The sequence below is a fragment of the Harpegnathos saltator genome, unplaced genomic scaffold, assembly GCF_003227715.2.
Source record: "Harpegnathos saltator strain DR-91 unplaced genomic scaffold, Hsal_v8.6 scaffold498, whole genome shotgun sequence".
Taxonomy (NCBI): Eukaryota; Metazoa; Arthropoda; class Insecta; order Hymenoptera; family Formicidae; genus Harpegnathos; species Harpegnathos saltator.
Window position 1 is genome coordinate 1,051,896 of NW_020230313.1, and position 22,846 is coordinate 1,074,741.

At 51.9% G+C, this 22,846-nt stretch overlaps 2 protein-coding genes across 2 annotated transcripts in view; one reads left to right on the forward strand and one right to left on the reverse strand.

Moving 5' to 3' along the window:
- The window catches only part of heca (hdc homolog, cell cycle regulator), a 165,036-nt gene that overhangs the window by 55,617 nt on the left and 86,573 nt on the right, over nucleotides 1-22,846 (forward strand). The gene's annotated exons all lie outside the window — the stretch shown is intronic.
- LOC105181830 (chymotrypsin-elastase inhibitor ixodidin) lies at nucleotides 12,828-13,847 on the reverse strand. The gene is made up of 3 exons (XM_011138844.3): nucleotides 13,667-13,847; nucleotides 13,241-13,380; nucleotides 12,828-13,037 (listed from the first exon to the last, which is right to left on the reverse strand). The coding sequence occupies exons 1-3, from the start codon at nucleotides 13,716-13,718 to the stop codon at nucleotides 12,948-12,950; spliced, it is 282 nt and encodes a 93-aa protein (XP_011137146.2). The 5' UTR covers nucleotides 13,719-13,847; the 3' UTR covers nucleotides 12,828-12,947.

The window sequence follows — 22,846 nt, forward strand, 5'->3', positions numbered from 1 at the left end:
ATGTGTGAACCTGGCAAGCAACTTGATAAAAAAAAAATATTCACAATTCACGGTTCGATTGTACTTCGTTTGTACCACTTTTTGTTTCGTTTGTACTCTTTTTGTTCGTTTATCTCGAAGGATAGAAAGATAAGGGTGAAGGGGAAAAATAGCCAGCAAGCAAGTATAAGATATCGCAAAGAGGAACCGGAAGTACGGGATCTTCAAAATATGTCGGAAGATTATTTTCGTACTTCCGGCCCCTTTGAGGTATAAACGATTCTCTTCCGAATGGCGTTGGCCGTTTTGCGATATCTCAAAAATTGGCGAAAGTACCTCTTGGATGATTTTTGAAAATTCTGTACTTCCGCGGTTCCTCTGAAGTACAAGCGATTCTCTTCCGCCGAATGGCGTTGGCCGTTTTCGGATATCTTATACTCGCTTGCTGGCTATTTTTCCTCCTCCCCCCATTTTTTATTCTTTGAAGTACAAACGAAACCGAAAGTGGTACAAGCGAAGTACAATCGAACCGTATTGAGATTTTTTTTCTCTTTCTTTATCAAGTTTGCCATCAACTTTGCGTCAACGTTACTACTTCCATACGACGTCTCTCTAATCGCGCTCCTGATTATCGCAACATGTTTGCGCGATTACACACAGTGGACGCGCGCGGGACAAAATTTCGTCGAAGCGAAATCCGCTTGAAGTGAATTTAAACGTCGAGCCAACGATCGTCTCGTCTGCCTGCGTTCGGTTCAGGACTAGCGAGTTCGTTTTTTCTTTTTCTTTTTTTTTCCTCGTGAGGGAGGCTTCTCCGCGTCCACGTCGCGCGAGTGGAGGGAAAAGGCGGATATTAAAGAGTGCGGAGGGGGAGGGGGCCGTACGGTCAGGTTGAAAAACGGTCCTCACTGCGGTAGTTAATTCCAAAGAGGTCCCGCTCGTGTCATCAGCCATCCACGCGTCCTCCCGCGGGACAACCTCACGGTAATCGCGGCGTTTTGTCACTTTTAACGTCGAGGAGCGAGGAGCGAGAGGCCCGAGAAGGAGTTTGTACAGTAACGAAAGTGTGCCGCGAGTGTGCGTGTCGAACACACGGACGCGTAAACGAGTATGTTTGCGCCGAATGTCCACGGCTGATCTCGTTTCTTCTCGCGATGACGGTCGACATTTGCAGACAGTTACTCGCAGCGGAAGGTAGATGATTATTCCATTAGACCGCACGAAGCTGAAAATGTATCTTGATTTTTCACCTTTCGATCATCTTTAAAGATTCCTTCGTTCGATATCGTTATTGTCGGGTATCGTTATTTGTCGTGTTTTTAACTCTTTAACGCCTACTTTGGTAACTATAGTTGCCAGAAACGCGTTTAAGAATCCATAACTTAGCCAAAAAAGGAGAGACTGTAAAGGTGAATCCTTCTTCTAAAAAAATGGTATATAAATTGTACGTAGATTCGGTTTAGTCTGTTTTTAGCTCAGCTTTAATGATAACATGTTTTGTCAAATTCCAAGTGGGCATAGTTAGCATTGTTACTGACATCTAGAAGTGTGTGCACTATAAATGAATAGATTGGTATCTGTTGTATAATTTTATACATTTGGAAGCTCTCTCAGATGCGAAAGAATACAGAAATTCAAAATGGCGAATCCTATATGACGGACACGAAAATGAAGGAATCAAGCTATTTCCGTGAAACTGACCTGATGACCTACAGTTTTTCATGCGGTGAAAAATGAAGGGACGATCGACTATCTAAATGGTGATCTATAAGATATTATTAAAACTAAAGAAAAAAACAAATTTAACCGATCAGGCGTATTTCTCGCTTCTGGGAGTAGAGTTTCTACTTTTTCGCAGATATAAAATTCTGATATTTCTTTTCACGTTATCACAACTTACAGTCTCAGTTCGAAGAAAAACTCAAATTGTATTCTTAAAACGCTTGTAAAAAATAAAGTCGGGCGTTAAGGAGTTAAAAGGTCAAGAGTCGGTATTGACAAGTCCCCCACAAAGTAGACTTCTTTTTCCCATCGTTGACAATAGTTCCATTCGAAAACTCGTCTCTCTCGATATTTCTCGCCGCGGCGATAGAAGACTGTCGAATGCAGCGACGCGAAAACAGTCGCGCACGCGAGAGAGCCGTCGGAAGGAAAGGTTTCGACGGAAATGGAGATACGACGGACGACGGTCGCATCGATCGCGGAGAACATTTGCATTGGCGTCACACAGCGAGCGGCAGGTTCGCCGACGTGCTGAAGATTTGGGCGATTTTGCTATGCGTCATACTTTAAGGCGGTCCCGCGCGCGGCCATTACCGACATTCGATACGACACTGTGTGTAGGCTCTCTCTCTCTCTCTCTCTCTCTCTGTCACGCACCTCTACCTACCTGCCGTACGCCGGCGAAGCGTATTTCAGAGTCGCGTGTCCGGGAACATTGTCGCAGGTCAGAGTCAGACGCGCGACGTGAATCACACATGCCGGCCACGTTCACTGTCAAGGAATCGTTCGGCCGAGCCGCGGCGGCGGGCACGCACGAACGCTCCATCCCGATAAGTTTCGCGTAAGACCTCGCTTTGATAATCGGCGGCGTATCTCAGCCCCGATCTTGTGTGAATTATCTCGCAAAAGAAACACAGCGCACTTGACGTTTCTTATCGTGTAAAACGTAATCAGACGAACCAATTTCCGCGACACGACTAGAAACACGCCTCGTATACTTGTATTATTCTCCCCGAATGCGATCCTTCATCCATCCTTCGTCGTCGGACGCGATGAAAAATATGTCTCCTGTCTGGAGCGAGCGGGGCATCGAGCGAAACTCCAAGCCGGAAGACGCTGTGTCGCGCAATGCGTATCTCCCCCTCCCCCGGGTAATATCGATGCTGCCTCAGTCTATCAAACGCGGTTCGGAGGAGGAGGAGGAGGAGGAGGAGGAGGAAGCGCGCAGTTGGTCCAGCGCACTCCGTATAATTACGCGATAAAAAAGTGCGGCTGAACCCAGCTGCGGCTAATATCGAGAGATATTCATCTGTAGATTTCCCTCGCCTATACTTACAGCTATATTTCTTGCTTACGCGATAAGCTACGAGCGGCGGCTCGTGTCGTGAGTCGCGCGCGAGCATATTGGCCGGGACAATCGCGCGCGATACACACAGAAGACGGAAGGAACGTGCCGGCCGGAGCTCTCCGGGGCTATTCAATTACGGCTAACCGACGGCTTTGCTTCCTTTACGGACGAGAATTACGGCGGCGAGGCATATGGCTCTCTCTCTCTCCCGCATGTCTCGGGAGCGCCGATAGGCCGCGCGCGCGCGCTTTATCGGGGCTTTATCGGGGCCTCGGCGAGCTCTCTCGTTTGACACACCGCGAGAGAGAGAGAGAGAGAGAGAGAGAGAGGAAAGGAGACCCTTTAACGACGGAAACAAACGCGCCGGAAGTACCCACCGAACGTGACGCTCATTCTCATCAGTTGCCGCGGAAAATGTCGTCGTCGGGCTCGTGTCCCTCCGTGTGTTTGCGCTCGAGAGGTGACCGTCGTGCCGAGAAATTATGTAACAGCGCACGCACGTCGCCGCGAGACGAGAGCCCGCTCTCCTCCTCTTCCTTCCGGCGTGATTACAAAATTCACTTTGCCGAGATCTCCTCCCGGAACGACGCTCTTCGCGTCTCGCCGCCGACAATTCATTACGAGACATCGCGGACATGAGTGCCGTGCGCGCGCGCGCGCGCGCGCGCTTGAAGCGCCCTCTCGAGCCGCGAGAGCGATTTTCCCGCGCGAGAAAGTCGCGACGTCGTAAATCCGCCGAATAAAGCTTGCTAGGCGGTCGTCGGCTCTCGGCTTCTCCGCGGAGAGTAAATACCGCGGGCCCATTAAAACTTTTCGTCTACTTGGCCAGAATTTATTTGGACTTTAAGGAGCGCGCATGTGTGACCGGCCCGCTTGAGGGCCGGGAAGAGGAGGAGGAAGAGGGAGGGGAGGATCCGTAAGGTAACGTTAACGACGTAGTAACCGCTCTCGCGGCGGGGCTCTCTTCGAACCGCCGCCCTGGTAAACCGCCTTGGTAATCTGAAAGTTTTCGGTATATCCGCCGGATTTACCGGATCTTTACAATAGCCGGCGAAAATTCCGGCGCTCGCGAATTTACGGCGGCGCTCCTCTCGCGCATCGGAAAGTTGAGCCCCGCGGCGAAAGTTTCGACGGTTTCGTTAATTACCGGCGGCGCCCTTGCGAGCCATAAATCGCCGGACGAGTCGAGACGGCGGTGCTTACCCCGCCGGCTTAAAGGACTTGCCAAGTGCGAAGAGCGTGGCGCAAAGTGTAATTCGCGAAAATGCGGTTAGTCCAATCTGCGAAGGTGCCTAATTCTTTTTAGCCGAGGTGCCTAATTTCCCTCGCTCCGAGTTCGAGGACTCAATTAGATTCGCCCGCGTGATACACACCGCGCGGTGTGCGGTACGCTCTCTCCGAGTATCTTTTTTCCCTCCGAGGAAAGTCCATTTTCACACTCGAGAGCCGGAGGGGGGGGGGGAGGAGAGCGTTGCTCGCCGATCGCGGAGCGAGCGCGCGTCCGTTCGCGACGCCGAAGCACAACGTGCGTCTTGCGAATTGGATTATACGCGTCCGCGCGAGAGCGCCAACGGCGTTCATCATTCTATTAAATTAATACCATAATGGCCGGGGCTTTTGATGTCGCGTCGTGTGTAAAACGAGAGCCAGAGCGCGCTTACTGTCTGAATGCAAGTTCGCGCACGGGGAAATGACCGAGTTCGCTCCCTATTAATTACCCGCGGCGCGCCGGCCGAAGCGGCCGGTGATTACTCGCGGAAAACGGCGACGGGACGCCCGCGTATAAATTACACGAGGGTGCTGTACTTCCTGGAGACTAGAGAGAGAGCAGCCCCCCCGCTTCGCGACTCGTTCCCGAATTAGAATACCGCGTCGGTCGCGCGCGCGCGCGCGGCAGAGAGTCGCCGTCGAACTTTGGCCAAGAAACTTCGCCTCGGAAATCGTGTGTCCTCCGAAGGCGCGCGCGCGCGCGCGCGCTCGCGCTCGCCGAGAGCTGAAAATGCTCTCCGAGCGAGTCAGCCGGAGAAACCGGTTTCCTCCCGGCGCGGCGCGGTGCGTTATTCCGAGCGCGCGGCACAAGAGAGGCGCAACGGCGGAGTAGGAAGTGTGTGGTAGGAAGTCGATTGAAATAATAGAGAGACGATCCCCGCGATAAGTGGCGAAGCGGTCGGCGAGCAATTAGGCTCTCGTCACCGTGCAATTGCGATTACACGAGGCAGCCTTCTGTCCGATTAATTTCATTACACGCTTAACGCGTGACCCGCGGCGGCGGCAAATAGCGCGATGTGTCTATTATCTTTTATTTATATAAGCCGGGTGGGTAACCCGACAAGAAGAAGCGCGGCGCGCCAGGAAATGCGCGCGCGCGCGCGCGCGCGAGAGCGATGAAGATCGCCCGCGCCGATCTTCACACGTCGTCGGCGCTCGACAATCTCTCTCTCTCTCTCTCTCTCTCTCTCTCTTCCTCTGGTCCGCGCTCGCTCGCGCTATCACGTCGACGGCGAGGTGATCGCGATAAGAACAATATCATGACGGGACCCGCGCCACGTAGCCGTGGCCTTGTACGTGCTTGCACGTCCGAGCATGAGACTGCGTTATTGTATGCGCCGCGCGCGAAAGAAGTGACTCGAGGAATCGCCGGGACGCTCTTCTTCGACGCTCGCTTCGTTCTCGACCTCTGGCCGCGGCTGGGGATGGTCGGTCGCCGCGCCGAGGCTCGGTGCCGCGCGCAAATCACGATCGGATGTCGACGATAGCGCGCGTCCGTCGTGTGAGGCTGCACATGTGGCGAAATCCAATAGGGCCTATCTTGTTCTCTCTTTCTCTCGTCGTAGCTCGTAAAGCCATTACCGCCGCTCTGAGGGTCCGCGCGAGATCAAACTTAATGGCGGTGCGAGAGACGCACGAAATATACTGTTTCCCGAGCGAGAACGGCGAACGGGAGCGAGACTCTCTCTCTCTCTCTCTCTCTCTCTCTCTCTCTCTCTCTCTCTCTCTCTCTCTCTCTCCGCGCGTAAATCATACACCTACGAGACTGCGCGCGAGTGGAGGTCCCCGCGACGAGCGTCGTCGCGCGCGCGATAATGGTCGCGTTCACATTGAAATGCGGATAACTTTTAATCTGCCTCGTGACGTAACGCTCTGCGCAGCGCGCTGGAGCGCGGATATCTCGTTACGGAACGCGGCCTATCGCCTAACGCTTGAGTACCTTTATCGTGCGTTCCTGCTCTTTTCTTTCTTCCTCTTTTTCTTGCGCTCGGCGCGAGGCTGCACACACACGCACACGCACACGCACACACGCACGCATTGTAAAACTAGGCACATCGGAACATGTGTGTTAAAATTGAGTGTTGGTGCGTTATTTTGACACATTAGCTGGCGTTAAGGCACTAAGCGCGTCAAAATAATTCGTTTTCTGCGACAAAAGTGTGTTTCAATAACACTAGAGAAACGTGTTACTTTTTCTCAACAATCCCACGACACACGTAGAGCGTGTTATTTAGACACAGAATGACAATCGAAATGCACTGAGAACACACTTGGATGATACATTGGATAATATACAGCAAGTCACGTAGAACACTAGTAATGTGTTCGTGATGACACGCTAATTTTGTTAACACACGTTTAAATGAACACACATGCGTGTATTAAAAAAAATACATGTGAGAAAAGCACAAATCGACAAAATCGGCGATTACTCGCCTTCAAAAAAGTGTCGTATCTATTGAACAAATTAATGCGATAATAACTTTCTTTCATATTATTACAGACTAAATCATTAATTATATGTTATTCATTATTATATGTTCAAGCGTAATATGTAAAATAACGCGTGGCTTAAAACGGAAGAAATGTGTAAAAAAAGGTTCATTCATTTGCGCGATTGTGCATTTCAAAATAACACACTTGGATTTGCAATGTTGCTCAATTCACCTTCGTAACACACTTGAGGTGTGTTGCTTTGATGTAACAATATTTCATAACACGCTGAAAGTGTGTTATTTTAATACACCTAACCATTAACACACACACACACACACAAACGATTATATTTAACACATGCATAAATATGTTCTCTCAACATACATATATGTGTTAATTTAATTTGCTGATTTTGTATGTCTAGAGTGCAGACACACTTTAACACGCTTCAAGCATGTTATTGTAACACACTTTAGTTCACAGTGTGTGTGCTCGTCTCGAAAAAGCTCACATGTGGAATTTGTCGCTCGAGTCGTTCCAGTTTCCTTCAATACTCCTTTCATATTTCTGACATCAGCCATTATTTTTACATCTGCGTCACGTGTAAAATATTTGTTGAATATCGTATTCTAAACGCTTGAAAAACGCCCGGAAAGAGAAGAAGGAAAGGTTAAAACTTTTCGACCGAGCGGCAGTACCTCTCTCTCTCTCTCTCTCTCTCTCTCTCTCTCTCTCTCTCTCTCTCTCTCTCTCTCTCTTTCTGAAAATTAACGCGACTTCGATTAAAAAGAGAGCCGCGGCAGCCTTCGTCCTTTCCAGCGCTCGGTGCAACCGACGAGGAGGTGCACTTTCGCCGTCCTCGCGAGGCCCGACAGATTTCCCGAAGCGCGCGCGACACGTGGCCATTCATCGAGCGTGGCTTCTAACGTACGCCTAGTTGGTAAAGAGCGGCCCGATAAATAGCCGTGTCGTGCTGTGTTGCTGTGCGGCTTCGTACACTTGCATCGAACGTGCATAATAATCAGTCAACGACCGCGCTAGGCCAAACGCGCTCGCTCGCTCGCGCTGCTACTTTTGCGTCAGGGTCGGACTCGGCAACGTGCCGTAACGTTGGCTTAGGTGAGTAATATCGCTTCTCTCTCTCTCTGTGTGTGTGTGTGTGTGCGCGCCAGAGCTATTCACCGCCACTATTCTTACACACGTCAGCATACCCGACGAGAATAGGCGTCCCGCCAATGTGTGCGTGCGACTGAACGCGCTCGCGATACGCCGTATCGTCGTGGTGTACGTTACTTTCCTTGTAAAGTCGGCTATTTTTAATCCCTCTCGTCCCGCGGGATGCCGGGTATCGATGTCGGGGTAGGGGAGGGGGGGAGGGGAGCGAAAGTTATCCGACATCATCAAGTGCACAGATTCGCGTCGGAGGCGCGCATCGATAGAGGGGGACGGAGGTAGCAACTTGAAATCGTTCCAAGTTTATCGTTTATCATGCACCGCGGATTCGCGGAGAGCTGCTTCTCGAGCGGAAGCGCGACTTGCTCGAAAGTCAGCTTGCGATATCTGCACGTCGCGCGATCGTGCGATCCGTGATGACCGACGGTGATCATCCGCGATCGCTCGTGCGCGGTTCTCGACGTTCGCGCGGCGATTGAAATCCGCTTTGATCATATCGAGCGCGTCGCAAAATTCATCGGCGCATCTCGCGATCGCACAGCAAAGTGTCATGACGCGCGCGCACTATTGCGTGTTCCTCGGGAGGAAGTGGAAAAAATACAAGAGACGAGGTGCCTCACGGACGATGTTTTTGAGGTAGGTTAGTAACGCCGTAATTGTCACGGCGCGGGCGCGGGCGGCGTGTTACGTACTCTCGCTTGTCGCCGCGCCGCGAGCTTCAGCCTACGCAGACTCGCGCGCGAGCTTTTCCGTTTATTAACGGCTCCGCTACATTGCGCGTCGCCGACGACGGAGATGAAACGCGATCGCGCCCGAGGCTGGACCGCGCCGCGGCGCGTTGCGAGATTTAGGTGCGGCCGAGAGCGAGCGAGCGAGCGAGCGAGCGAGCGAGTTGACAAGCAAGCAGCCGCGCCTGGCCAAGTCCGCGGCCAGCTGCTGGCGCATGCCGATCGATGGCGAGAAGTGCAACGTGGCAGTCGAGCAGCGGCTCCAACGATGAATTAGCAGCGCGCCTCGGCGATTCTCGACGTATACGTGTGTGCGGCGCGTGTATCGATTCGTCGCGCGACGCGCTCTCGCCCTTCGTGCAGCTGCGAGATCCGTCTGCCCGATGCGCGTCTCCGGAAATGACGGAGAGAGCAGCGCCAGCCATGTGTACAATATTATTCCCGCCGAGAGACAATGATTGAGCTTTTGCCGCCGCGCTTCTTCTTCTTCTTCTTCTTCGCGGCGGCGGCGGCGGGCGATCCGAATTTGCTGCGCGCGCGACTTTGCTCCGCGCGTGGCCCGGCGAGCGAGAAAATCGCGCTCTGGAAATAAAGCGGGTATTTTCATCGCGTTTTCTCTCTCTCTCTCTCTCTCTCTCTCTCTCTCTCTCTCTCTCTCTCGCTCGTCTCGCGAGTGCTCTCTGCATCGTGCAGAGACGAGCGCGCGACGGTCGAATTTAGCCGCAGAGTTTAGGCGGAACGCGATCCCGTCTCCGACTCGGCAGCGTCGGAAAGAGAGAGAGAGAGAGAGAGAGAGAGAGAGAGAGAGAGAGAGAGAGAGAGAGAGAGAGAGAAAGCGAATTTCTCAAGCTTTTCGGGGCAATTAATTCGCGCGCCCTGGGAATCGATCGGGCCGGCGCGCCATGCAGCGCGTCGAAGACAAATCGACCTCGCTCGCGTCGTGCCGGAGGTCGGCTCGATCGCCGCGCGCGGCTCTTTCGGCCTGCCGACGCGCCGCACCTTGCCCTGTGACGCGCGCGTGAGAAACGATGACGACGACGACGAGGACGACGACTACGGGAGGTGACGTCGGCGGTAGATCCCCTGAGTTGGCCTAGGTTAGTAACACCGTCCGTTGGCGCCGCTTGCTCTATTCTTACGCGCGCTCCCTTGTACTTAACACATTGTCGCCGGCGCGACGCGCGACGCGCGACGCGTTGAGCAGGCGGACGCGAGAAAAAGAAAGAGAGAGCAGCTCTCGCACGTCGAAAGGTCGCCGCGTAGATATTTCACGTTCGTCATTTCATCAGGATGTGGTCTCAGAGGGGGTAGTTTAATTCGCGCCGATAACATGCCTGCTCGTGTGTAATCACCGTGGCGTTTGATTCCGATTTACTTCACGGTCTATCGGTCACGCTTAGGTTAGGCTTAATTGCATATGGGAACAAATGCGTCGCGGCGCGCGACGCGCATTCGTGCGCACGAAGAAAGAAGAAAGCGAGCTTTTGTGTGTCTCACTGCCGAGTAGAGTCCCCGTCGGCGCTCGCATAATACGTTCACGTCCACCGCGTGACAGGTCGGCGCGCGACGTGGTGTCAAAGTGCAATTTACTTACACGAGGCCGTATATACTCGCGCGTGGGCGGCACGCGAGACGTGGAATTTTCTCCCGCTCGACGAAGGAGTCCCAGCGAGAGCACGCAGGTTTGAGAATTTCACGAGGATTTACGAGGAGACAACGGACAGAGGGAGAGAAATAAACGGAAATATCTCTCGAGGGTAATTTTGGAAGCTCTTGAAAGTTGCGTTTGTTGCAGTCGAGACGCAACGGAATCGGCTGGCGGTTCGCGCAAATAACGTCTCCGGATAAATTAATTACGCTTTCAGATCGCTCGCGCGCGCGCGCGGTCGAAGCGATAGCGAGGTTCGATATATCGCGCCGCGTACACGCGATGCATTTTCCTCGGCGTGTACTTGCTTACAAGCGCACGTTCGTGGCAACGCTCGCAAATAATCGCCGGATATATCCGGCGAATTGATCGCAGCGGGGGTGGCTCGAGAAAACTGACTCTCGCGAGCTCATGCGAAGATGCAATATTGTGATCGGCGGCGGGGTAATCGAAAGAATCGCGCGCTCGGCTGAGCTTGTGCTTGCAACTCGCGGCGTTTACTTCATTCCTTGCTAGCTGCGTTCTTTCAACGAGGCGTCGAGCTCTGTGTTATTAGTCGGACGTTTCTCAATGAGATCAGCGGCCAAGACGCGCGCGCAACGCCGCCGCGGCGGCAGCGCGAACGGTATCGGTAGTGCGGTAAACCTTCGCTGCCGGATAAATATACGGTATTATGTAAGCTGTTTGCAAGCCAAGAAACGAAGAGAGAACCGCTCTGCAAATGCGCGCGGCCGGCTTATACGCGCGCGTATTGCGCAATAATCGCCGCCTTCGCTCGCGTGCACCGCTGGCTTTTCATTATCCATTTGCACGTCGCGACGTGGAAAACGACGAGAAAAGCGCGATTTAGCGTGGGCGGGGGGGGGGGAAAGGACATTTCGTCAAGCATGAGCGAACGACGATCCAGCTGGTTCCCTTCCCCGCGAAGGGACGAGAGAGGAGGATCCGACGCGCGAGATCGCGCTCGCGCACTTTCTACCGCGATTACCGACGTTAAGTCTTGATAACCGGGGTCGCTGAAGCTCCCTCCCTCCCTCCCTCTCTCTCTCTCTCTCTCTCTTTCTCGTGGAAAAGATAAGCCTCCAGCCGACTCGCCGACTGCACGGCTATCGCACGTGCGCGCGCGAATAAACGCTGCTCCAGCCGTCGGCCAAGTTAAATAAAACTAGCCGAGCCGCGTAAAGCTTAATCCGCCGACTGATCGACGTCGCTTCGAGCGATACCAATTACCGCGCAACAACGCTCACGTGCATGTGTGTTCGTCCGTGTTGGTTCTCTGGTTAACAGGATGGCTCGTAGTCGCGCGCGCGCGCGAGCCTTTGCCTCTTGCTCGGCGATCCCATCGCTTAATAGCCCCCTGGAACGCTCTACAATGGTGATTAATTTTCAATTGATGCCTCCGCCGTCCGCCTCCGCTCTTTTCCCACCCTGCGGGAAACTGTCAGCGCGCGCGACGCGCGCGCGCTTGACGGCCGCCAAACCAGCCGACCATTATCCCGTCGCGTCGTGGTCGTCGTCTGTCTATCGCTTTTTTCTATCTCGTCGTTCTTTGGGAAATCGAAATGCCCCACCGCCCCCTCTGCCATTTCGTCGTATTGTTGCCGAATAAAGGGACGGTCGCGCGAGCGCGCGCACGTTTGCCCGCTCTCGCTGGCTGATCGTCGTAGCTGCACAACGTTTCTCTCTCTCTCTCTCTCTCTCTCTCTCTCTCTCTCTCTCTCTCTCTCTCTTTCTCTTGTGTGCCACGCTGTCCCCGGTGGCAGCCGCTCCTCCGCCGGCCTGTTCGGATTTCGAGACAGCCAGCGAAACGGTAACGATTCACGATCAGCCGCGACAGCTGTTAATGCACCACGATGAATTCGATTTGACGACCGGCGGAGGGTGAGAGAGAGAGACAGAGAGAGAGAGAGAGAGAGAGAGAGAGAGAGAGGAAAGAGCGAGCGAGTCTCCCAGGAGGAGAGAGGCCCCTGGGCGGAAACTACTGCTTGATTGCGTACGAATGTGACGCGATTTCATGGGTTTCGTCGGGAAGGAAGAAAGCGCGGGAAAAGGGGAAGAGAAAGAGAGAGAGAGAGAGAGAGAGCGAGAGGAGGAGGAGGAGGAGAAGGACACGGTCGGCAATCGTCGACGGTGTCGAGGTGGAGGTACGACGAGGGTGCGAGAATAAGCGCGAGGAAACGCGACGCTCGCTCGCGTTCCGTTCCTCCCTCTCGGCAGGATCGACAGGTTCAAAGGGATCCTAGGAGGACCGGATTTTCTCGTTTGAGGAGCGTGCGACGTGAGCCTTCAGACGATTTCTCGAGCGTGTGCGGGTCACGTCGGTACCGTGAGCGAATACGTCAGCACTCGGCAGCGTTGATTTACCCCTCGTCGGATGACATGGTCGTGGTGTCCCATAAATACGATAAGGAGTGAACTCGGCCCGGCCGGCGGGGGGGGGGGGAGGAGTTGGTTGGTCCTTCCTGGCCATTGAAACGGCCGAGATCATTTAACGGGCGCTTTGGAATAATCGAGTCGATTGGGGTGATTTTTCAAAATTGCTGTGTTTATATTTCTGGTAAAGTCACGTGACTACATGCGTATTTGATGTAGGGATGTTTTGGGTATATTTGTAAAAGCATATCCTCGATCGTCGTAGGGCCAATCAATAGCAATCGCATTCGCACTTTCTGACGCACTCGCCATTCTTGTTCCGCAGGTAACCGTCCTTGCAGAAGCATCCCTTGACGCAATGCTGGAAAGAAAAAAGAAAGTAGGGGCCATCGGAGGTCACACGATGACACCGATTCATTTTCTATCTTAGGCGGGCTTCTTCCTGACTAAACATTTCATTTCGACTCTTATCTTCTTCTGTCTCTTTCTCTCGGAGAGCTTCTTGAATATTAGAAGAGAGAAATAATCGTACGCGGTTGGTTGGTTGGTTGGTTGGTTACTCACCTTGTCATGGCAGACGGGCTTAGGATCCTTGCAAGACGCTTGAACGGAAGGTCCGCACTTGTATTCCTCGTTCTTGCCGCATTTCTTGATGGGAATGAGATTCTTAGGCTTAATTGGGAGTCCGGGATCGCTCATGGCAGCTGCGGGGGAGAGAGAGAGAGAGAGAGAGAGAGAGAGAGAGTGTGTGTGTGAGATTTAGCATTAGCAATGTTGCATACTTGTGAATATTTACACGTGTTCGAAAGAACTTGCCACAATCATGGCGCGTTTTTCGATACCCGAGATTTAAATAGCCGTTTCCCATATATAGATTTGTTTCCTAGCAGAGTTTATCGGCGAATATGTTTCACATGCAAATGTAGCCTCGAGTGTTTTACATGATTCAAATCAGTTTTGTTCAGAGACGAGCTACATCTATATACTTACTGGCGCAGATGACCGCCACGAGGAGGAAGAGAACCAACAGATTGCGAGACATGTTGAAACGAGTTTTTCTTGTCGCTTGCTGCTGCTAATTGCTTGCTGCTGAGTGCTTCGAGATTGATGCAAGTCGTTAGTCGGCCTCGTCTTTTATACCAAAATCTATCGCACGTCGTTTCTATTTTCGTACAGTTGCGTTTCAGTTTTCTCAGATACATAGTGCTGTGACAACAAAGAAATCAAAACTGTGGCTCTGCGCGCTGCAGTTGCCACAAGTGCGCGACGTTGATATTCGCATTAAGACATAAACCAACCGCCGTACGTGGGAAACGTGTTTTTCTCAAAAACGTCTCTTCTTTCTCCACCTCATCGCACATGATGAAAAGCACGTGCCGATTATTTTGAGAGTTAACAAAAGCAGACTTTCACGAACGGTGCAATTGTAAAAATAGAGATAACTGTTACAAAACATCCTCATGTCGCGGGATTATCGATATTCGTATCGTGTGAGATTTTTAATTTGTTTTTAATATTTTGTATTTCTTTTATTTCGCGCCAACTTTTCGGCGGCCACGAATAGCGTCAGCCAAATTGATCTTATCTGCTTTTGCCGCTATTTACGATTTTTTTTTTTTTCCACTGGAAGTTTTTATCATTCCAAACATGTGTATCGCGTCTACGGCTATATGAATATTTTTTCACCATGACAGCCGGATATACAACCACGATGACCTTTTTTTATGTTGCACGGCTTAATAATTTGCGATTGCGATAAATCAGGTTACTAGCATTAATGTGCCAGTTTCACTTACAGTCGTGAACGAAGTATAATTACATTAACGTTTTTTTAATTTTACGCTGATGTTTGCGATTTGAATAAATTTGTCGGTATTCGCACTGTCGAATTTCACACATTGCCGCGTGCGTCACCCTTGCAGTTACCAATTTGAAATCTTATGCCATGTATTGTGTATGTATTATACATGGCACACTGATAGAAAAATATAATTGAATTAACTAATCTCACTATATTTTATAGTTCATTTTGGCGTCAACCATATTTTTATAGTTCGTGGAACCTGCAAAATACAGTGGAATGAACACAAATGCATAGTCAATGATTGTCTGAAATAATTGTTTAGTTACTTTTACCACATATATGGTAATTTCTCATTCACAAATATAGTGAGATTTAATATTCATACAGTTACATCTGTCATCATTTAGCAAATATTCTGGTAATATCGACTATATAAAAGAGTTACTTTTTCCTACCATTTTATATTTATATCCATACAATAATTTTAGTTTAACTTACTATAATTCTTAGTAGAAATATTATATAGTTGGTTATACTATGCCTGTATCGTAATTATCACCGATATTATCGCAATACTTACTATAAATATGATATTTCGAACTACAATTTAGTTACTATATCATTATAGTTCCAAATATCGTATACTTTTCTCTCTCAGTGCACACAGTAACAGCCTCATATATGCGCGCAAATGTATGTCTATCGCGTTTCTCTAACGAGTTAAAATTCTTAAGAAGGAATCTTTCGATGAATTTTTACATTCATCTTTCTACTTCCGTTTTTATCGCGCTCGAAAACACGTGTGTGTCGCATAATAATTATCGCGAGAGTAAAGATTCTTCAGTCGTATCTTGATTTTTTTTTTTTTTTCTTTCTTTCTCCGAAGCGACATCAAACTCTGTGTGTTGTGTAAAGGTCGGCATCGTGTCATTCGGCTCGAAACGCGTCCCGTTAACCTGCTGTTGCGGAATTGTTACTCGCCGCAGTGTAGGACGATGAGTGCGTCCGCGTCGTTCGTCTCTTTGTCTCGTTAACGTACTGCCGGGATCTGGCCGCACTATTTTACTAGCCTGCTATTTTGGGCGCAGCTGGTCCCCGTTGGTCCTTTCGTCGTTTCGACGACAATGGGACACGTGCCGCGCAGGGGACAGGCAAACTGCGTTTCCTAGAGCTACGATATAATCGGCGTATAAACTGCCGCTGCTGCATTTTTAAACGTCCTCCATCGATCAGTAGTGTCTTTTGTCGGTCGGACACGTCGCAGGATACCGTTGCGAAACGCGCGATTAAATAACAGGCTGTTGTCGGTAGGACATACTTTCTTGGCCGAGTTCTCTGCCAGTCGAAAGTAACGCGAGTTCTTCACGAGCGCAGGGGAGAGCAATTAAACAGAAGCGCAGAGGAATGAAAATCTTTCCTACACTCAGAAACGATATTTCACCTCCGACAACACCCTCCCCTCTTCCTGGGGAGGGGCAGCCACTTTGATCTCCCGTCGCTCAATTTCGATCGCGGCGGCCCTCGCGTTCTCTCTCTCTCTCTTTCTCTCTCTCTCTCTCTCGCGCGCGCGCGCGCGCTCGGTATTGCTTAATTAAATTATGCATTTGATTTAATGTACATTTCTAATGCACATTAACGTCCGTCGAACGGTCTTGCCGAAGCGATCGTTCCGCGCTATCCGTCCGGGTAATCTCCTTAACGAAGAATCCACCCCTCTCGCTGTCATACGGAGGAGGAGGAGGAGGAGGGATATACTACTTCCTCGCTAAATCCAATAAGCGGCTATCGGATACGCTTGTCTACTCTCCCGAGAGATGAAATTCGTGACCAACGCGGATCGCGGGACGAGGGGCGCTCAGTACCGGAGACGCAGACGGAGACGGAGACGAAGACGAGAGAACGAGAGAAACAATTCCATTCTCTCCTCCGACCGGAGTCGTCTCGTCCGTTCGGCCGGCGGAGAAGAGTCCCGCCGGGTTGAGGTCGGGACGAGTGGCAGGTGCGGCCCGTTTCTAGGATCGCCAGTGTACCGGGATCCTTAATACGGTATTTCATCGGTCATAATCCTCCCCCCTCGCGGGGGACGTTTCCCTTTGTCCTCGACGAATGAAAGTGGTGCATGATATCGATGGCTATATCTCTCTTCTCCCTCGAACGCACGCCCCTCCAGAGACCGGAACGGGGAGGACACGTGTCTCTGTGTGTGCGTCTGTATGGGTAGGGGGGGGGGATGGAAATGGTGGACGCGTTTCGCAAAGTCGCGCGCGAATCGCACCACGTGCGAATCGCCGTTCGTTACTCAGTCAATCGCTGGGTGTTGATGCGAATCGTCGACGCGTGCCGGAGTCTGCGCGATCGACGAAAGTGCGTTCCGCGAAAACAATTGAGATTACGCCGCGCGTGTAAAACATTACGGAGCTGGTGCAAAACGCTTAGCGATCCCGTTCCTTTCTTTTTCAGCGCCGACGGAGCGATGTAACTCTGCGGGTTTTTCACAATCGCTAAGCTCGAGCGTCGGCATTGAGTGACAGGTTAAATCTCGCTCGAGCGTGATGAATATGAAGTTTCTTTCCTTCTCTTTTTAACCAAGTACGAATTGCTCAGTAACGCACATTGTGGAAACGAGACGTGTTCGGCGATGCATTTTTTTTCAGCGATACGCCAAGGGCGTTTCTTTTTTTCGCGTTAACGTGTAATGTACACACTTTTGCTCGTCTTGCTTCCGTGCAATTTCGAGAAGCGGCGGATAAGTGAGAGAGAAGGAGAAAAAAGAACCGCAAGGAACAAGTATTCGAATTAATAGCAAAGTTTCCCCGCAAGTTGTCCGTGCGAGGCTAAGCGAGAGCCTAGGGGAGGGGGGGTGGGCGGTGGAGACTCGGGCGTCGGCGACGGAGAAGACCCGAAACCGATCAGAGAGATGCGATTGAAAGAGAGAACTCTCTCTCTTGCTTCTCTCCATTCACTTTGGAACTGCGAAACTTTCCCGACGACCGTCGCCTCTGCTCCAACTGCCCTATCCGTGCCGCACGGCTTCTTTGTCCCCCCGAGCAGTCCCGTCGCTTCGCCGCGCGCCGAAATCCCGCGGAACAAAGCTATTCCGGTAAAACGTCGCCGATTATTTCAGATATGCGCGCGGCCAAAATGATACGCGCTTCCGGAACAAAGCCGCGCGCGTTGCGCGTCCCACGTCGAAGCGGCTTCGGGGCTAACTGGCTCGCCCCGGGAAAACGTTGCGGGCGGAAATGGGAGCAGGCCGTGTGTCGTTCTTCCTGTGATACTCCACCGTGAAATAACACGGAAATTTACGACGGGCCAGAAATTCTCCCCGAATCCGCTCGACTCTCGCTGGCGCGGCGCGGCGCGGCGCGGCGGACGAGTGCGTATTTGTAATGTCCTGTTACGAAGGTACCGCGTGCGCGCGCTCGAGACAAAGGATCCGTTGCTCTTGACAGAGGAATAATCGAGTGGTCCTCGACGCGGCGTCGTCTCGCATCCTCGGGCGCCGATATTAAAGTAATGCGAGTCCAGGCGGGTCGATAATTTCGGGTGAATCGACGGCGAGCGCTTTTTCGTGAATTTTCGCGCCGATCGGACGGGACGATGCAAATTTTCGGGGAGGAAAAAGGATACTCTCTCTCTCGCATTCCCCTCCGAGCCGGCGGCACCCTTGAATGTGTCGCTTTTCTCGGCCCTCCTTCGGCAAAGTAATTCGAGACGAGAGACTTCTCCGGCCGGGACACGGGAAATGTTTCTCCTGTACGTCGACCGGTTCCCCCTTCGTCCCACGAAATTGGAGAGGCACGAGAGGAGAGAACGCGTGGTCCCTGGACGATCGGAGGACCGCTAATGTATCTCGCAGCACGCGACGCTGGAAACTCGGAAGTCGACGCGGACTGATCGAACGGGGAAGATAAGGGGAGACAACGGGAGGGAGGGAGGGAGAGAGAGAGAGAGAGAGAGAGTGAAAGAGATGGGGGAGCGAGAGAGGTCCTGGTAGGGCGCAGGAAAACGGATTTGTCAACACATGTACCTGCGCCGGCATCGCTCGGATGAAGGAGAGAGAGAGAGAGAGAGAGATGAGGAGGTTGATTTTGCTTACGTAAGAATCTCTTGCCGGGCTTTTTCCGAGCAGCACTTTGGGCGAAACCGCCCGAGGGCCGAGCGGAGGGCAAATCGGTTATTTGAAGAAACGCCGAAATATTTGTTCTCCCGAGATTTCAATGATTTCATGCGTCGGCGAGGAACCGAGATAGACGGATGAATAATTCAAAGCAGATAGACGGCGATAACTCGCGATACACTGAATCTGCTGCTTTTTCGCGGCGAGTCCGCCGCGGAGAAACAAGGTGCGCATGTGTCGAAAGGGGATTTTGATGTAGCGTTTTCCCTCCCCCTCCCTCTCCCTCTCTCTCTCTGTCTCTCTCTCTATCTCTCTCTCTCTCTCTCTCTCTCTCTCTCTCTCTATCTCTCCATCTCTCCTCCGTCTCGTTTCTTCTTTTTTAATGGCCAACGGCTAAATTCGCGATATACTTCTGCGGCCCGACTTCTTTCTCTCCGTTTCCGTCGTTCTCGTTTCCCTTTCTTTGTATCGTCTCGCGGCCCACCGCGCACACTCCATTTCCGCGCCTCGGGGCGCGCTCCTGTCGAAAATCTGCACTCCGTACTTCCGGCGCCCTCGCCACGTCCGCTTTAAGGCAGAACAAAGGAAAGAAAACACTCGACCGAGCGGAAACGAGGACCCCTCTCCTCCCTCCTCGCGCTTCGCTCTTCTTCCATGTTCCCTTCTGAGGGATTACGTACGCGACGAAGATCCTCCGCTGCCGCTTCTGCGTTTCCTGCTTTCCCGCCACTCCTCGGATCGTTTAAGGCGATCCTGAAACGAGACCGACGCGACCTTCGCGACTCGCGCGTCCTTGGATATTTAATATTTCCTCCCCTCCGGCGCCGAGGAACGTGCACCCTCCGCGCGTGCGAGCGTGCCGACGGAATTCCACGGCGATCGGACGTATTGAATATCTTTGGGGGATTGCAGCCGTCGAAACGTGTCGGCCGGGGAAGAAAAAAGCGCCGAACTTTGGCGGGAAGTGAGGGAAACGTGTCCGTTCGACGGCGATTTTATCGCGCATTTCATCTGGCGATGAAGCGGCAGGTGCAATTACCCTCACGCGTCGATCAACCTCGTCCGTCTCTCTCCTTCGGCCGTCGACGCGACGAACAATGCGCCGCGCGTTACAACGGAGCGGCAACATTTAACCCACATTCCACGGACTTGTAGCGCTCGCCGATACGAACAAAGTCCACACGTGACGCAATAATGATCACAAGGGCGGAAGGCGATAAATCATCCCTCGTGCCCGAGCGAGCGTTGGCTTTTCGACAGCGGTTAGGCGGGTCGGGAGGCGGGGGAAGGGGGGGGCGGCGAGAGACCTGGCGCAGCGTGTTTTGATCGCAGCATAGTAATTAAAGGTTACGCCATTCGTCGGCCGACGGACGACGGGACGGCTGCGCGCTGAATTGACAGCGTCTACTTTCGGAAAGCGCGGCCAGGATTCGTACAAGCAGGACAGGTGTATAGTTATAAAGGATACCGGTGAGAGAGAGAGAGAGAGAGAGAGAGAGAGAGAGAGAGAGAGAGAGAGAGAGAGAGAGAGAGAAGGGGGGAGAGGGGAATAGGGGTACCCGACTACCTGGTACAATGGAGCTCGGAAAAAAATAACGGGTAGGCTCGAACGCGACCGATCGATCAAAGCTCTCTCCCTTTCGCTTCTGCGCCGCCGACACGCTCTTTGACAATTCGCGGGAGCGACTTAGACGGTACCACCTTTCCATTCTCGGTATTTTTTAAATCCCGGATTTCTTCGTCACGGCCTGTCGGCGAGAGACGGGTGGAGAGCAGGGGGAAGAAGAAGGGGGCAGCGCGAATGGACTGATTCGCGGCGGGAGAATTCCTCTCGCAAAGAATTTCTCTCCGCGGTTATCAGGATTCCTCCTTGGAGGATTTTTTGCAACTATTGCGAGTCTGGGGACAAATATGTGGCGAGAGGCTCTCTCTCTCCCTCCCCCCCCTCCCTCCCTCCCCCTCTCTCTCTCTCTCGCGAACATATTGATACGATATTTTGCGTGCTGTGAGAGCGATATATCACGCGTACAAACACATTTCTCATCTGTCAGCTGTGCGTCTCTCTCTCTCTCTCTCTCTCTCTCTCTCTCTCTCTGTGTGTGTGTGTGTCGTGCTCAAAGATTATTTATTTTTTGAAAAATAACAGTATACAGGCAATATAGAAGCAGCAGTCGTGCGAATTGTCTTGTCGGTGTTGTTTGTGTCGGGTGAATAAATAAGTTGAGAATGTTTGTTCGCGATTTAACGACATGGATGAAGAGGAGGGGGGGGGGAAGGAGTGGTAGTTTATGATCTCCGAGCAGAAACGAGCGAACCATCAAAGTAACGCGTAGCAGACGCGATTCCGTATGGAGAAAATATTTACGATCCGGATAAACTTTATCCAAACAGAGTATATTATTTTGCGCTCTCGAGTATCAAAGCTACTTGCCGGCGGAGCGTGAGCGATGTACGAAGCGAGCACATGAGAAATTTAACTGGAGGCTTTTGCCTCCAGGAGGAAACTGCCGCGGCGCATTAAAACGCGCGCAGTTTTCCGATTGTGAGCGGACGAGTTCAGTCGGCGAAGTTCGCGAGAAAGTTATTCGCGAGACGAATGATACGGCACTGATGTTTCTGTGCATCGATGCAATTTTCACGCGCACAGCGCGCACAGCGTTTGAATCTTGTTGTTCCGGCGACTAGATAGATCTCAGTCCGCGGCTGCTACTTCGTCGGCCTCGACGCGAAAATATTGCCGTCTGTTATCTTCGCGAGCGATTTCGTTGCTTTCTTTTCGTTGGCCGATTCGTTGATCGATTATTTCAGGCTCTCGCTTATCGCGTATCGCGTTCGCGCACGAACGGCCACGCGATTTTATTTTCGGACTTTACGATGTGCACTCAGCTGTGAAAAGTAAATCAACTCTGTTGGAACTCTGAATTTATACAATCCGGCTGACATACTTCTGTCGCGTGTTCTCTTTCGCCGAGACGCGTTTCCTTCGCACTTTGGCACTCGCGTATGACGCGCAATCACAACCCCCTCCTCCTCCTCCTCCTCCTCCTCCGAGGGGGAGGGATAGTCGCTCGATTCGATTTTTCGTCACATTCCGTGGAAAATGAGCGATCGCGCGCAGCCAAGATTGATCGAATAGTTCTCCTTCGTATCTCTGCTCTGTGAAACTTGCAACGATTATTAAACACGTGCCTATAGTTTAATCGCGCTTGTATAATAGAAACGCGTAAACTTGCTGCTTTTATATCCACAACGTATGCCGTTTCCAGCGAGAAAATTGATTAGACCGCGCGTGTTGTAAAAGTAACGAACTCTAATCGACACGCCGGCCGCCGAGTAAATTATCTCATTTTCTGGCGCTGCAATAAACGCTCCTGACTAAAATTCTCCTTCCCCTTTTTTGTTGCAGGTAAGACAGCATCATTACTTATGCGCGCTCGGCGTGTGCCGGTAAAAGGTGCACGCGCGCGCGAGATACAAGCGAGAGGAAAAGACCAGGTCAGTCAGGTACGTTCTCCTTAGGCTTCTCGCTTCGAATTTCCGTGTTTCTCTCGCTCACACTCGCACCTAGCAACAAAATGTACCCCGAGCCGCGGATAATTATCGGACCAATGTTGTCGCAAGGTGACTTAATATATCCCGGCAATCTTGTAAAACTTCAACGCGCGCGCGCGCGGGCGTTCCAGACGTGCTGGTTCAGTAATCACATCGGGCCAACGCTGGAATGCCGATTGAAACTTTACTTTATCGACAAGCTCGCGTTGTGTGTCTGACACTATGCGGGCCGTCCGACTCGTTCCGACCGGCATAAAAGTGCGTTTCTTGCGCGCTTGAGCGCCGCGCGACGTTTATAAATACACAAAATTATAACCCGGAATGCGAATCGGCAGGGGGAGGGGGGGGGGAGAGAGAGAGAGAACCGCGGCGACATCCGGTCGACGCGGTTGAAGTTGAATTGATTCGAATCGATAGCGACAATTGCACGCGCGCACGAGCTATGATTGGCAGCCGCGAATGGCGAACCTTCGACGCCTGCACGTCGAACGTAGTCGCGGGAGAGACAGCGGCAACGACCGACTTCAAGGTGGCTAAGCCACTCGGCCGCTTATGTAAGTTGTTTGGCAGTCCGCTCGTATACACTCGCTAAGGACGGAGAGGAGAAGACGAGCGAGCGAGCGAGAGAGAGAGAGAGAGAGAGAGAGAGCCGCTCGGGGATGGAGAAAGACAACGTTTCGATGTGTTCGCTTCC